Below are 14400 nucleotides of genomic sequence, written 5' to 3'. Positions count from 1 at the left end.
ACCCCATGTTAATATAAATACCTTTTTAAGTTAATTCTCTTTCCCAATACGGTCATGTTCTGAGGTCCTGGGGGGTATGGCTTCAGCATATGAGTTTGGAGGACACAGTTCATCCCCTAACAACATCCTTAACTCTTCCATTGATCTTCTCTACCTTTATTTACCTTTATTTTATTTTTTTTTTTTTTTACTTCACTTTTACCTTATTTACTTTTACCTTTATTTACTCCCCATGACTTCCCAATCCAGTTCACTTGTCTGTAACTCAGATTCTTCCATCTACTCACTGGGCACAATAATCCCAGAAGGGGAGCTTTTTTTGTCATGTCCTCTCTCTTTTCTTGTTCATTTACTTCTCCTTTCCTTTGGAGCATTATTAATCCTTCCCCTCATTACTGGCTCCTTCCTTTGTCTTTCAGGCATGCCCAGATCCTTTGCTTTTCAGGATGGGTTTTGTTTGGGAAAGAAGAATGATTGGTACTGTTTACAGAATGGGAAAAAGAATGAATACTTCTGGTTATACCACCCTTTTCCTTATTTGGCCTCCATTTGCAATTGTTTCCTCCTTAATCTTGTTATTTCTACCCTGTAAATCTATTACAGAGGTAGCATCCCTTTTCTGTTCTTGCAGAGATCCTGATCTCACTCCCCAAATGTAGGCCCTCCTTTACTCTTACTGCTCTGCCTGCCCACCTTCCTCCTGGACTACTCTTCTTCCTTAGGTGTTTTACTTAGCAGCCTCTGGATTCATTTTCATTAAAATGCTGTTCCCCTATGAGTCTTCCCTGCTCCAGAACATTTATTGAACATTTACTCTGGGACTCACTAAATTTCCCCTGGCATTCAGAGCCCCATAAAAACTTCCTCTGCTGCTTCCATTTTGTGGCCTTATTTTCCTTGCTGTGCGTCCTGTTCACTTCTGCTTCGTCGTCCTGTCCTGTGGCCAGCCAGAATTCTCTCCCCTGCTCTACACCTGATCCCTGGCAGAATTAGCGTCTGTCTTCCTATACCACATCGCCCTTTCACTCCCTCTTACCTCTGCAGCCTATGCCTGACACGTAGAAAACTAGCAGGTTCTTACAGAATACTTACTGATTAGGTCTCGATCTTATTTTTCAAGGTGAAAAGCAGCTAATTATTTCCTAAGTGTTTTTAGGTAAGCATATTCCTGTTCTTTCTGTACTAAACCCATAGTCATGTCAGTTTTCACAGGTTTAGAATTTTAGCAGTCAGGTAGTAGTGATTCATGTAACATATTTGGTAATGTGCCATCATTAGTTGGCATTAGTATTAGTACATTATTGTTTTCTAACATTTAGGGAGGCAACGTAACATACTTCTTAAGTTTCAGATTCTGGAGCCACACCGTTTGCCTGCATTTGAATCTTGGCTTATCCATTTATTACATGTGGGGTGTCAGCAAATTATTTAGCATCTCTGTGTGTGAGTTTCTTCATGATAATGATAATGAGGCTTACATAAGTTAATGTATGTGAAACGTTCATCTGTGTGTGTGTAGAGTAAGTGCTAAGTACACATTAGCCTTATTATAATTAATGTTATTGGTATTATTTATGTGGCATTCTATGATGTGAAAAACTTTTTTTGCACTTACTTTGATCATACTTTTTGTGTTTTTCATAGGTAGCTTAGATTTTTGGTTTGTCTGGAAGCTGCTTTTCCCTTCTTGCTTGTCTGTTCTTTCTTTACCATCCGCTTCTACAGTTAGTTTGCTACCTGACTGGTTAACCCTAGAATTTGCTTCATCTAGCTTACCCTAGACTATTATGCCCCTGGCCACTTCTCTAGCCATGGTGTAGGATTCAAGTTAATGTGTAGCTTTTTTTATGTAATAGATTTATTGGGATATTTTCACATTTTGTAAAATTCACCTTTTTAAAATATACAATTCAGTGTATAGCTTCTTTTTCATTAATAATTAAAAGACGAATGATCTGGTTTTGAGGAAACGGAATTTTACAGTAACCAGAATCTAAGGCAAGATGGACGTCGGTCAGAATCGATGCGTAGGTCTCTAGATTTCATCTGGTTAGACCTCGGGCATAACCTTTGTACCTTTTCTTGCTAATATTTTTGCGTTACATTCTTTGTTTTAAATATTTAGGTACAAGTTCTTCAACCAAGCGGAGTACTTCCATAGGTAATAAAGAATCTGGTTCTACTAGAGAAAGATTACGTGAGCGTACCCGACTAAACCAGAGCAAAAAACTACCTTCTGCGGGTCAGGGAGCTAATGACGTGGCATTGGCCAAGCGTTCGCGCAGTCGCACAGCTACGGAATGTGACGTTCGCATGAGCAAGTCTAAGTCAGACAACCAAATCAGTGACAAAGCTGCTTTGGAAGCCAAAGTGAAAGATCTTCTCACACTGGCAAAAACCAAAGACGTGGAAATCTTACATTTGAGAAATGAACTCCGAGACATGCGTGCTCAGCTGGGCATTAATGAGGATCATTCCGAGGGTGATGAAAAATCTGAGGAGAAGGAAGCCATCATTGCTCACCAGCCAACTGACGTGGAGTCCACTTTATTGCAGTTGCAGGAACAGAATACTGCCATCCGGGAAGAACTCAACCAGCTCAAAAACGAAAATAGAATGTTAAAGGACAGGTTGAATGCGCTGGGCTTTTCCCTAGAGCAGAGGTTAGACAATTCCGAAAAACTGTTTGGTTATCAGTCCCTGAGCCCAGAAATCACCCCTGGCAATCAGAGCGATGGAGGAGGGACCCTGACCTCTTCGGTGGAAGGCTCTGCCCCTGGTTCTGTGGAGGATCTCTTGAGCCAGGATGAAAACACCCTCATGGACCATCAGCATAGTAACTCTATGGACAACCTAGACAGCGAGTGCAGTGAGGTGTACCAGCCCCTCACGTCAAGTGATGATGCCCTGGATGCACCATCGTCCTCAGAGTCCGAAGGCCTTCCAAGCATAGAGCGCTCCCGGAAAGGGAGCAGTGGTAACGCAAGTGAAGTGTCCGTCGCGTGCTTGACAGAACGGATACATCAGATGGAAGAGAACCAACACAGCACAAGTGAGGAACTTCAGGCAACTCTGCAAGAGCTAGCTGATTTACAACAGATAACCCAGGAACTGAACAGTGAAAATGAAAGGCTGGGGGAAGAGAAGGTTATTCTCATGGAGTCTTTATGTCAGCAGAGTGATAAGTTGGAACACTTTAGTCGACAGATTGAATATTTCCGCTCCCTTCTCGATGAGCATCACATTTCTTATGTCATAGACGAAGATGTGAAAAGTGGACGCTATATGGAATTGGAGCAACGTTATATGGATCTAGCAGAGAATGCCCGTTTTGAACGAGAGCAGCTTCTTGGTGTCCAGCAGCATTTAAGCAATACTTTGAAGATGGCAGAACAAGACAACAAGGAAGCTCAAGAAATGATAGGGGCGCTCAAGGAACGTAATCACCATATGGAGCGGATTATTGAGTCTGAGCAGAAGGGTAAAGCAGCCTTGGCAGCCACATTAGAGGAGTACAAAGCCACAGTGGCCAGTGATCAGATAGAGATGAACCGCCTGAAGGCTCAGCTAGAGAATGAAAAGCAGAAAGTGGCAGAGCTGTATTCCATCCATAACTCTGGAGACAAATCTGATATTCAGGATCTCCTGGAGAGTGTCAGGCTGGACAAAGAAAAAGCAGAGACTCTGGCTAGTAGCCTGCAGGAAGACCTAGCTCACACCCGAAATGATGCCAATCGATTGCAGGACACCATTGCAAAGGTACTGTTTTAAGTGGATAAAATGTTCTGGAGCAGAGTTATGCAGCTGCAGTACACACTCTGCTTACTGAAAGCCGGTATCACTAGTGTGATGTGTCATTCACTTGTTCTAGGATTGATTTTGTTTTAAAGCTTGAGAATGTTTTCTTTATTGGGGTACAGTCAAAAGTATTCTTAACATAATGTCACTTTGACTCGCTTACATTTTGTTGCTTTTTTCCTGCCTGTGAGAGGAAGGGACTAGAATGGCAACAACAGAATTTGTCTCTAGTCTGGGTGTGCCCAGGGAATCCTATCGTGCAATTTTATCTCCTCATCTCTAATAACATATTTTGGTATAAGAGAGATGAGAGCCAGTAGACCTCTCTGTGGGATCAGCAATGTCTACCCCTTTTCCTGTGATTGTAGTTTTTTAAATAGAGTTCTCTTTCGAGTTAAAATATTTTTGGAGTATGGAGGCCCCCGTTCCTTAGAGGGCTAGGTCTTATTGCTGGCAAAGACCTTAGAGATCATGGGTCCAGCCCCCTTGTTTTACACCTACTATGATAATGAGGACACATGCAGAACTACTGCCTGGGGTTGCTGGCACTTCAGCCAAGGGTCTGTGCCCTATGTGATTGCTGATGCAGGATTTTTTTTGCATGAGTTGATCCAAATATTCTATCTTACATTTTATTTCCTATTTTAATGCAGTGATTTTTTTTTTAAAGATTTTATTTATTTATTTGACAGAGAGAGATCACAAGCAGGCAGAGAGGCAGGCAGAGAGAGAGGAGGAGGCAGGCTCCCTGCTGAGCAGAGAGCCTGATGCAGGGCTCGATCCCAGGACCCTGAGATCATGACCCGAGCCGAAGGCAGCGGCTTAACCCACTGAGCCACCCAGGCGCCCCTAATGCAGTGATTTTTAAACTAAGAAACATTAGTATATCTTTGGCCCAAATTCAAATTATTTATTTATTTATTTTTGAAGATTTTATTTATTTATTTGACAGAGAGAGAGAGATCACAAGTAGGCAGAGAGGCAGGCAGAGAGAGAGGGAAGCAGGCTCCCCACTGAGCAGAGAGCCCAGTGTGGGACTCGATCCCAGGGATCATGACCCAAGCTGAAGGCAGAGGCTTTAACCCGCTGAGCCACCCAGGCACCCTAAAATTCAATTAATTTGGATCTTAATTTTTTTAGTGATGTTTAGAGATACAATTTAGGGAATGTATTATTTGTTGGAGCATATGTGTTGGAGGGCACATGGAGCTGATTCTTTTGCAATGACAATATTTGAGAATTTGTTTCCATTTTTATTTTGGTAATGAAACTGTCACACATCAGACTTTTAAAAAAAAATTTAATTTTAAATTAAAAAAACTTTTTTTTTTTAATAGGAGAGGATGTTAATTATTAATCAGATACATGCCTGGGGCACCTGGGTGGCTCAGTGGGTTAAGCCTCTGCCTTCGCCTTGTGTTATGATCTCAGGGTCTTGGCATCAAACCCCACATCGGGCTCTCTGCTCAGTGGGGAGCCTACTGCCCCCTCTCTCTCTGCCTGTCCCTCTGCCTATTGTGATCTCTCTCTCTCTCTCTCTGTCAAATAAATAAACGAAATCTTTAATCAAATGCATGCCTTTGGTCCAAACTTTGGAGAAGGAAGAATTTCCAAAATTTCCTCGTAAATGATCTAGTTAAGTTCAGTGATATGTCAATATAATTTGTCAGTGATGTAGCAACAAATTATGCTTAAGAACATTACATAAAATTGTATATTTTTGTAGAGTGCTTTTTTATATTTTCAGACCGTTATTACACAGGTGGTTTTAGTTTTCACCTAGCAGTTCATGCTTAGCTTCCTTTGGAACAATATACTTCCATTCTAGAATTTTTCTTAGAGCAGCTCTTACTTTTCTAATCTGCACCATTGATTCTGTATAGGTAGAAGATGAATATCGAGCCTTCCAAGAAGAAGCTAAGAAACAAATAGAAGAATTGAATATGACATTAGAGAAACTAAGATCAGACCTAGAAGAAAAAGAGACAGAGAGGAGCGACATGAAAGAAACCATCTTTGAACTTGAAGATGAAGTAGAACAACACCGAGCCGTGAAACTCCATGACAACCTCATTATTTCTGATTTAGAGAGTAAGTGTTGGGGGAGCTTTTCATTCCTTTTTGTCCTACCCATCTTAATGAGAGGGGATAGTTTGCATTCGGTAACAGAAGGAAAATTGGTTGCTCTGACTGCTGCAGAGATGCAGGTTCAGTAGACAGTGCCCAGCAGAAGTACGTTTGTGGCCAAGCATACATCACACATTAAGCAGTAGTCTTTGGACTGCTATGTTTTGTTCCTAAGGAAGAACTATTAAGTGGCAGCATTGCTTTAAAACTGTTTTGTTATAGAAAATCATTTAAAGGAAAAGCTGATTGTTATATTTTTCTAGGTCTTAGGAAAAGCCATTTACTGTTTATTTTTAGTGATTGCAAGTATACTGAGACCAAGGAAATCTTTCCTTCATAATCTTATGTCTGAGGCACAGGTATTTATTTGTTGTCTGATTTTCCTCCCTACCAAGGAGATTTTATGATCTGATAGAATTGAAACTCTAATTTTAAGTTGCTCTGTGTTTTTTGGACCTTGAGAGCTTGTTTGGAGGTTCTAGCAGGGGAGCGCAGCTACTCGTATACCCTTGACCGAAGAACGGTCCTCTCCTCTATCGGGGAAGGTCGTCCTCTTTGACTGAGCACGCAGCTTCGGGAGGGACGCACATGGAGCGGTGAGGGAGGAAGGGGATACCCGCCTAGCCAGCCAGATCAGCCGAATCAACCCTGGCGATCAATGGGGTGACAGATGTCGCAGCCAGAATGCCCTCACATCCTGCTCTGTGTTTTTTGAAACTATTTTATGATTATTTCAGACTCATAAAAAAAGTTATAAAAATAGTACAAAGCATTTCTGTGTTGACAATTTGATGAGGAGCAGAAGTTTGGGTGATCTTAAAATGGCTTTCCACAGACTGTTTGTTATGTTGCAAGTGAGGAAAAAGAAACAACCAGAAATTATACAGTGGAAAAATTGGGCAGCACTTTGGGTAATTGTGTAAGTGACAGAGGCACACAAAGTCAGACTCAGCATCAGCTAGGCCATATTCTTGCTGAGGCATAATTTCAATTAATCATAAAGAACATTAAACAAAAAATAAAGAATGTTTTACTAAAAACACAAGTGGGGTGGTGCTGTATTCCTAAAAAATGCCAATGTCATAAAAGTCTTTGGGAAAGTTCTGGATTAAGGGACCTAGGGAGACATGACAATTAAACAAAATACCTTTGCCTAGACTGGGTCTAGTGCTATAGGGAAAATGCTATAAAGGATGTTATGACAAAACTGGTCAAAAGTAGATGCTAGATAAACATATGTATAAACTTATGAAGTTGATAACTATACTGTGTTTATGTAAGTAAATGTTTCTATCCTTAGGAACCACAATCTGAATAGCTAGAGGTAAAAGGCCATGATGTATATCCTTAAAGGTTTAGGAAAAACAATAGGGATAGATGGATAGAGACAGATAAATAGGGATACAAGATAGCAAATGATGAAAACGGATGGGTAAACTGTTAACATAGATAAATCTGAAGAAAATGGCATATGGGTGCTTTTTTGTACCAGTTTTTGCACCTTTTTGTAAATTTGGAATTTCCAAATAATGCATCTTAGAAATTCGTATGTATTCTTCATCCAGATTCCTTAGATGTTAACAAATTTTAAGTTGTAGTACACTTTAATGATACCCAGGTCAGGGTGGGGACAGGGAGAATGGGAATAACTGTTTTTGGATACATTAGTTACAGCTTTTAAATTTTGTGTGTTTATGATATGGCTTCATTGGGCTCTGACAGTGTGTTATTCCTTGACAGAGGATTAATAGGCAGACACAGTGCTGGGCCAGATCCCATGTGCTATGGGTGCAGAGGTGGGGAGGTTTGTTTTGTGTTGTGTTTTAAAGATTTTATTTATTTGACAGAAAGAGAGAGTGCTTGCAGGAGTACACAGCAGGGGGAGCTACAGGCAGAGGGGGAGAGAAGCAGGCTTCCCACTGAGCAAGGAGCCCAGTGGCTGGCCTCAGTCCCAGAACCCTGGGATCATTGACCTGAGCCAAAGACAGACACTTAACTGACTGAGCCACCCAGGCGCCCTGGGGAGGTTTGAACTAGTTCCAGGAGAGAGTGGGTGGGTCATCTGCAGGAGTACTATAAACCTGTGGCAGTTCTGAGCTCTGACTAGTTGGCTCTGATTCTCTGGATTGACCCCAGGGTTATTTGGAACAGTCTGAGATATTTGGATACTGAAGTATCCTGACCAAGGGGACTCTTTCTTAGAGATAACGATAGCCCAACAGATTAAAACGTCCTTACCTGAAGTTTCTAAAAACTTCAGTTTAAGGGGTGCTTGGGTGGCTTAGTTGGTTGGGCACCTGCCTTCGACTGGGTTATGATCTCGGGGTCCTGGGATCGAGCCCCACTTCGGGCTCCTGGCTGGACGGGGAGTCTGCTTCTCCCTCTCCCTCTGCTCCTCCCTCTGCTTGTGCTCTCTTTGTCTCTCAAATGAATAAATAAAATCTTTTTAAAAACCCAGTACTTTCAGTTTAACATTTATAGCTAGTCTGTATTTCATTATCTCTGAACTGAGAGGATTTATTTAACTTTATTTCCTAAATATAAAAGGTTCTAAAGTTTTTCAGATTAACTTGGAAATTGAGTGCATTTTTCATTTAGTACTGATAAAAAAAAGCCTTTTCCCTTGTAAGACTTTGATTTGAACATGGAAAAGAGTGACATCTTGTGGTAATTGAGGATGTAGGTAGAAAAATGTTAGCTGATAAGGATTCCTGGGATGAAAAATCATTGCCAAAACAAAATTATGTTAACATGTGGATTTTAATTTTGAGGTGGCTGAAAATCCTGATAAAATTTCTTTTTAGCTATATAGCTTCTCCCCCCAATTTTTTGAAATGAAAAGTTCAAATATCCAGAAATATTGGCAGCATGGTATGTTTAGCATCCACTGCCTAGATTTGACAGTTATTGTTTTTGCAGTATTCACCTTCCATGTGTGCATGTGTGTGTTTAACTGAACCAGCTGACAGTAAGTTGTAGACCTTATGACATGTAATATTTCAGTATGTGACTCCTAAATATTCTCCTTGTAATCATATTTAGTAAAAATATGGTATAATTCCTTAGTATCATCTAATAGCTCATATTCACATTTTCTCAGCTGTCCCCAAAATGTCTTTTATAGTTTTCTCTAGGAACCAGGATCCAAGCAAGTTTCATGTACTACATGAACTAGTTGTTATGTCTCTGTAGTCTGATAGGAGTTAATTTATTTCTTAGAGAATTCTAGCACTTGGGATAGATGCTAGGTCACCACTTGGAATGGGGGACTTGCTGTTAATTGAGAAATTGAACTTTCTTTCTTCCTTTTTTTTTTTTTTTTTAAAGATTTCATTTATTTACCTGACAGAGATCACAGGCAGGCAGAGAGAGGATGAAGGTAGAGAGAAGATGAAGCAGGCTCCCTGCAGAGTAGAGAGCCCGATGTGGAACTTGATCCCAGGACCCGGGGACCATGACCTGAGCCAAAGGCAGAGGCTTTAACCCACTGGGCCACCCAGGCGCCCCATTTTCTTTCTTTTTTTAAAAAAGATTTTATTTTTAAGGGGCACCTGGGTGTTGCAGTTGGTTAAGTGCCTGACTCTTGGTTTCTGCTCAGGTCATGATCTCAGGGTCCTGGGATTGAGCCTCACCGCAAGCTTCTTGCTCAGCCCAGAGTCTGCTTGAGATTCTTCCTCCCTCTCCCTCTCCCTCTCCCCCACCACTTGTGCTGTCTCTCTCTCAAATAAATAAATCTTAAAAAAGAAATGACTTTATTTTTATGTAATCTATACACCCAACATGGGGCTTGAACTCACAACCCCAGAATCCAGAGTCTCACACCCCACTGATTGAGCCAGCCAGGTGCCCTGAAAAATTGAGATGTTGTTCTATGGAGCATCCATTATTAAGATAGTCAACTTTAGAACTTTTTCATCACCCTTAAAAGAAACTAAGCATTAGTAGTTAATCCTTACCCCCAAAATGATCTTGATTCAGAATTAGTGGACAGAATTTTATTTATTTTTATTTTTATTATTTTTTAAGATTTATCTCTTTATTTGAGAGAGAAAGAGTGTCAAGTGCACAAGCAGGGTGAGGGGCAGAGGGAAAGAATCTGAAACAGACTCTCCGCTGAGCAGAGAGCCCAACATGGGGCTCAGTCTCACAAACCCGAGATCATGACCTGATCTGAAACCAAGAGTTGGACTCTTAACTGACTGAGCTTAACTGACTGAGCCACCCAGTCACCCTGTAGACAGGATTTTAAAGCAGCCATTTTAACTGTCCTCAAGATGTTGAGGAAAATCTGCTTGTAAGGAATGAATAAACAGCAAATCTCAGCAGAGAAATGAAGACTGTAAAGAAAAGAACCTAAAACATATTCTTGAACTGAAAATTTTAACAGCTAATACAAAAACTTTACTTGGTCATTTAAACTGCAAAGTAGAGATGCAGAATGTCAGTGAACTTAAAGACCAGTCAGTAAGGCACTATCCAGTCTGAAGGACATAGAGAAAAAAGACTGAAAAAAAAAATGAGTAGAGTTCAGTGAGTGTGGGACAGTATCACAAGGCATAACATGTATTTGGAATCCCAGGTAGCTTTCCAGATCATGTCAGTACCATGCTCCCTAGACCTGGCCTGTAAGTGCTTTTTTGTATTGTTTGGATTTAGCATTCCAAACTACAAAGATCTGATACAAAGTTCATTCAGTAAATACTGTGTTAAGACTTGTGGTTCAAGATGATGGCCCAAGGCCATACATGTACTTCCTCTCCCTCCCAAAGTCTTAGTGAAATGGCCCTGCCATGTAATATAAAAATGACAATGAGCCTAAACCAAAGACAGAAAATAGGTGAGGGGGTCTCATCAGTAGATCAGTAATTTTGAGTAACTTCTGGAATAGATAAAGCAGATGGATTTGGGGATATGGAGAAATCAAACAGAGCAGAAAAACCTACAGTGCAGGAGAACACTAAAGCTCTAAGTAGTGATATTCCCAGCCTAACTTTGGGGATGGGGGTTTCTCAGGGATCATCAGGCCTGGGACCAGTAGCAGTTTCAGGCGGTGGTGTAAAGGAATGCCAGAAGTTTTACTGCCCTCTTGTCTATAGTGTGCTGGCTCTGGTGTTTGCCCCCAGGCTTGGATTCTTTTTCTAAAGAAGGTGGGGAATATGGTGCCGGGGCTCCTGCCGAAGTGTTAGCATCAGAAACAGAAGTAAAGCCTTGCCTGAAGTAACGGCGGGCTTCCCATAGGGAAAGGCACTTTGGCTCAGCAGTGAAACAGGTGCGCGCGTGCGCGTGCACACACACACACCCCACCCCTGTTGCCTTGGTTGAAGCCACCCACTTTATGTCCCTGTACCTTTGGAGGAGGGGCCCCCTGTAGGAATTGTCATCAGCAGAGCCTTTAGCCAGTCATTATGTTGAGGGGAGAGGCCATCACAGCAGTGACTTTCACAGTTGCTAAGAAACATGTAGCAGTCACTAATATTAATTATCCTTGTCCTTATAAGTAAGTAAGGCCAGCCAGGACTTAGTGGACATTTTAGTATCTTCAAAGAGAAATAGCAGAAGGAAGCAAGTCAGCTGAGCCCAAAGTAATAAAGTTAATGACTTGACTCACCACTAGTCCAGCAAACCAAAGCTGATTGGTGTTGAGGGTAGTGGCACCAGGGAGATCTCAGGTGTGGGTCAGGTGATGTGATGTACCCCTCTGTTAGAATGAATTTATCAGCAACTTAGTATTTGTGTAGTTATGCTCTGTGTGTGCTTGCAATTATGTATAGCTCCTTTCATGCCTTCTATAGTTCTGAGATTTGGAACTAGGGCCAAACATCTAACACAGGTTTTGCACTTTTACATGGAACACTAGTGACAGTGGTGAGCAAGGGTGGCTTGAGAATAGAGAGGTAGCAGAAGGAATAGAGGAGAGCTGTATAATTCTATAGTGGGAAAAGCCTTTTTAAAATATGCGGGGATGGGGCACCTGGGTGTTTCAGTTGGTTAAGTGTTCAGCTCTTAATCTCAGCTCAGGTCTCGATCTCAGGGTCTTGAGTTCAAGCCCTGCATCGGGCTTCATGCTAGGTGGAGCCTCCTTAAAAAAAAGTTAAGGAATACTTGGAAGCCATAAAGGAAAGTCTGTATTTGACTGTGTATGATTGAAATTTTGAGTTCAGCAAAACAAAAGTACGATAAATAAAGGACATTGGGAGAAATTTTGGTAACACATATCGAATATATGAGGAGATTATATACATCGATGATACTAGGATAATCCATTGGCTAAAAAAAGTGTTTGAATAGATAATTAGAAAAGGTGAAAAAATGCTCGATTTTACTAAAAAAGCAAAGAAACTCAAAACAAAATGCCGATTTTCACAGCAGGTGTGAAAAGTTAAAAAGGCTGATAGTGTAGGAGAGGAGAAAAGGGCCCCCTCGTGTACTGTTTGAAGTATAGATTACTGCAGCCTTTTTGGGATATTGATCAAAATTTAAAGTGTAACAGTACTTTAGTATTCCACTTCCAGAAATCTGTTCTTTAGACACATGCTTATAAGTTTGCAAATGTAAACTTAGATATGTATGTTGCAGAATTGCTGCTTTATCACAAATACTTGGAAACTACCTGTACTTTCAACAGTTGCGATCTAGTTAATAGCCCATACGCACAGTGCATCCTTGCTATGACTGCCATGTCACCAGTGAAGACAAATTAGGCAGCTCTGTATGTATGGCACAAAGTGCCGTAGACAGGATAAAGCAGGTAATCGTTCAATGGTGTATGAGCCAAGTGGATTACTTCTGTAATCAAAATCATAAACATTTTAAATACAGCATTACACTAAAATGTATGTGGCCGGGCATAGTGATGGCCCTTAAGAAATACTGATTTCAGTGTATCCCGTATAACAAATTTTATAATGTGGTAACTTCTCAAAAAAAGTTCTACATTCTTGAGCTGGAACCTTCTAATGGATAAACCTGGATCCTGTTGATAGTTTTGAATGGTCCTTCCTTACTTCTTCCACTTCTAGAAATGTGTCTTCAGGTAATATCTGAACGGTTGTGAAGAGACACTCACTGTGTTTATGACAAAAATCATAGCACCATTCTATTTATTAGTAGGAGGTTGCTAAAATAAATCCTATAGCCAGCTGATGGAATACTAACACAGCCATCAGATAATGCTGCATATCTGTATTTGTTTTTTTTTAAATCAATTTTTAAAAAAGATTTTATTTATTTATTTGACAGAGATCACAAGTAGGCAGAGAGGCAGGCAGAGACAGAGAGAGGGGGAAGCAGGCTCCCTGCTGAGCAGAGAGCTCAATGCAGGGCTCGATCTCAGGACCATGGGATCATGACCTGAGCCGAAGGCAGAGGCTTTAACCCACTGAGCCACCTAGGTGCCCCTGTATTTGTTGATAGATGTCCATTATCTACTGCTTAGTGGAAAGGCTTATGAAGAAGTATGAATACTATAATCCCATTTTAAGAAAAATATTCACACACTCCAAGTCTGGAAGGGATATATGGCAAATGTAAATGATGAGTAACCTTACTTATTTTATTTTTTAAAGGTTTATTTTAGGGCACCTGGGTGGCTCAGAGGGTTAAGCCTCTGCCTTCAGCTCAGGTCATGATCTCAGGGTCTTGGGATCGAGCCCCGTATCGGGCTCTCTGCTCAGCAGGAAGCCTGCTTCCTCCTCTCTCTCTGCCTGCCTTTCTGCCTACTTGTGATCTATGTCTGTCAAATAAATAAATAAAATCTTAAAAAAAATAAAGGTTTATTTTAGAGAGAAAGAAGGTGAGCATGTGAGTGAGGGGGGAGGGGCAGAGGGAGAAAAGCAGACTCCTCACTGAATGTGGAGCCTGGATGCGGGACTCAATCCCACAAACCCAAGATCATGACATGAGCCGAAACCAAGAGTCAGACACTCAGCCAGCTGAGCCACCCAGGCAACCCATGAGAAAGCTTATTTTTGCAACCCTTTTCTGTTTCCTGGATTTTTGCTGTGAACATGCATTACTTTTTATAATCAAAGGGGGAAAGTTCTACCTACTTTTGGGGGGGGTGGGAAATAAAAACGAATAAAGAAAAATAAAAGTAGTAAATGGTTCATTTGAAACTCATCTGTGTCCTCTTTCAGCATCAGGAATTCTGGTTTGGAGATAAAGCTAGAGCTGTGGCTTGATGGCTGAATGTACTGCCTGTCTCCCCCAACATGACCCTAAGGCATGGTATTTTAACTGACAGTTTACACTTGTCCTTTCCTTTCCTCTAGAAATTGCACGTGATGTTAGTTGAAAGCACTCAATGGGATGTAAGGGTCTGACAGCACTGAGCTATCAGTGCCCTGAGGGTTTTCTTGTATTTGGAGGGCAGGAAAGGTTGCTTGTGAACTTCCATTGATTTTATTACACCCCCCCACCCCCGAGTCATAGGTTGAATCTGTGCTTATGGTAGCTGTGCTCATGGTAGATAACATC

At 41.2% G+C, this 14400-nt stretch overlaps 1 protein-coding gene across 3 annotated transcripts in view; it reads left to right on the top strand.

The window, feature by feature from the left end:
- Positions 1 to 14400, top strand: part of SPECC1L (sperm antigen with calponin homology and coiled-coil domains 1 like) — a 138592-nt gene that overhangs the window by 50660 nt on the left and 73532 nt on the right. For all 3 annotated transcript variants that reach the window (XM_047696593.1, XM_047696594.1, XM_047696595.1), the window contains 2 exons: positions 2126 to 3759; positions 5682 to 5889. In XM_047696593.1, coding sequence (XP_047552549.1) covers positions 2126 to 3759; positions 5682 to 5889 — 1842 coding nt within the window. The remainder of the gene's footprint in view (positions 1 to 2125; positions 3760 to 5681; positions 5890 to 14400) is intronic.

The sequence above is a fragment of the Lutra lutra genome, chromosome 12, assembly GCF_902655055.1.
Source record: "Lutra lutra chromosome 12, mLutLut1.2, whole genome shotgun sequence".
In the NCBI taxonomy this organism is placed as follows: domain Eukaryota; kingdom Metazoa; phylum Chordata; class Mammalia; order Carnivora; family Mustelidae; genus Lutra; species Lutra lutra.
This window is presented reverse-complemented; position numbering and strand designations above follow the sequence as displayed.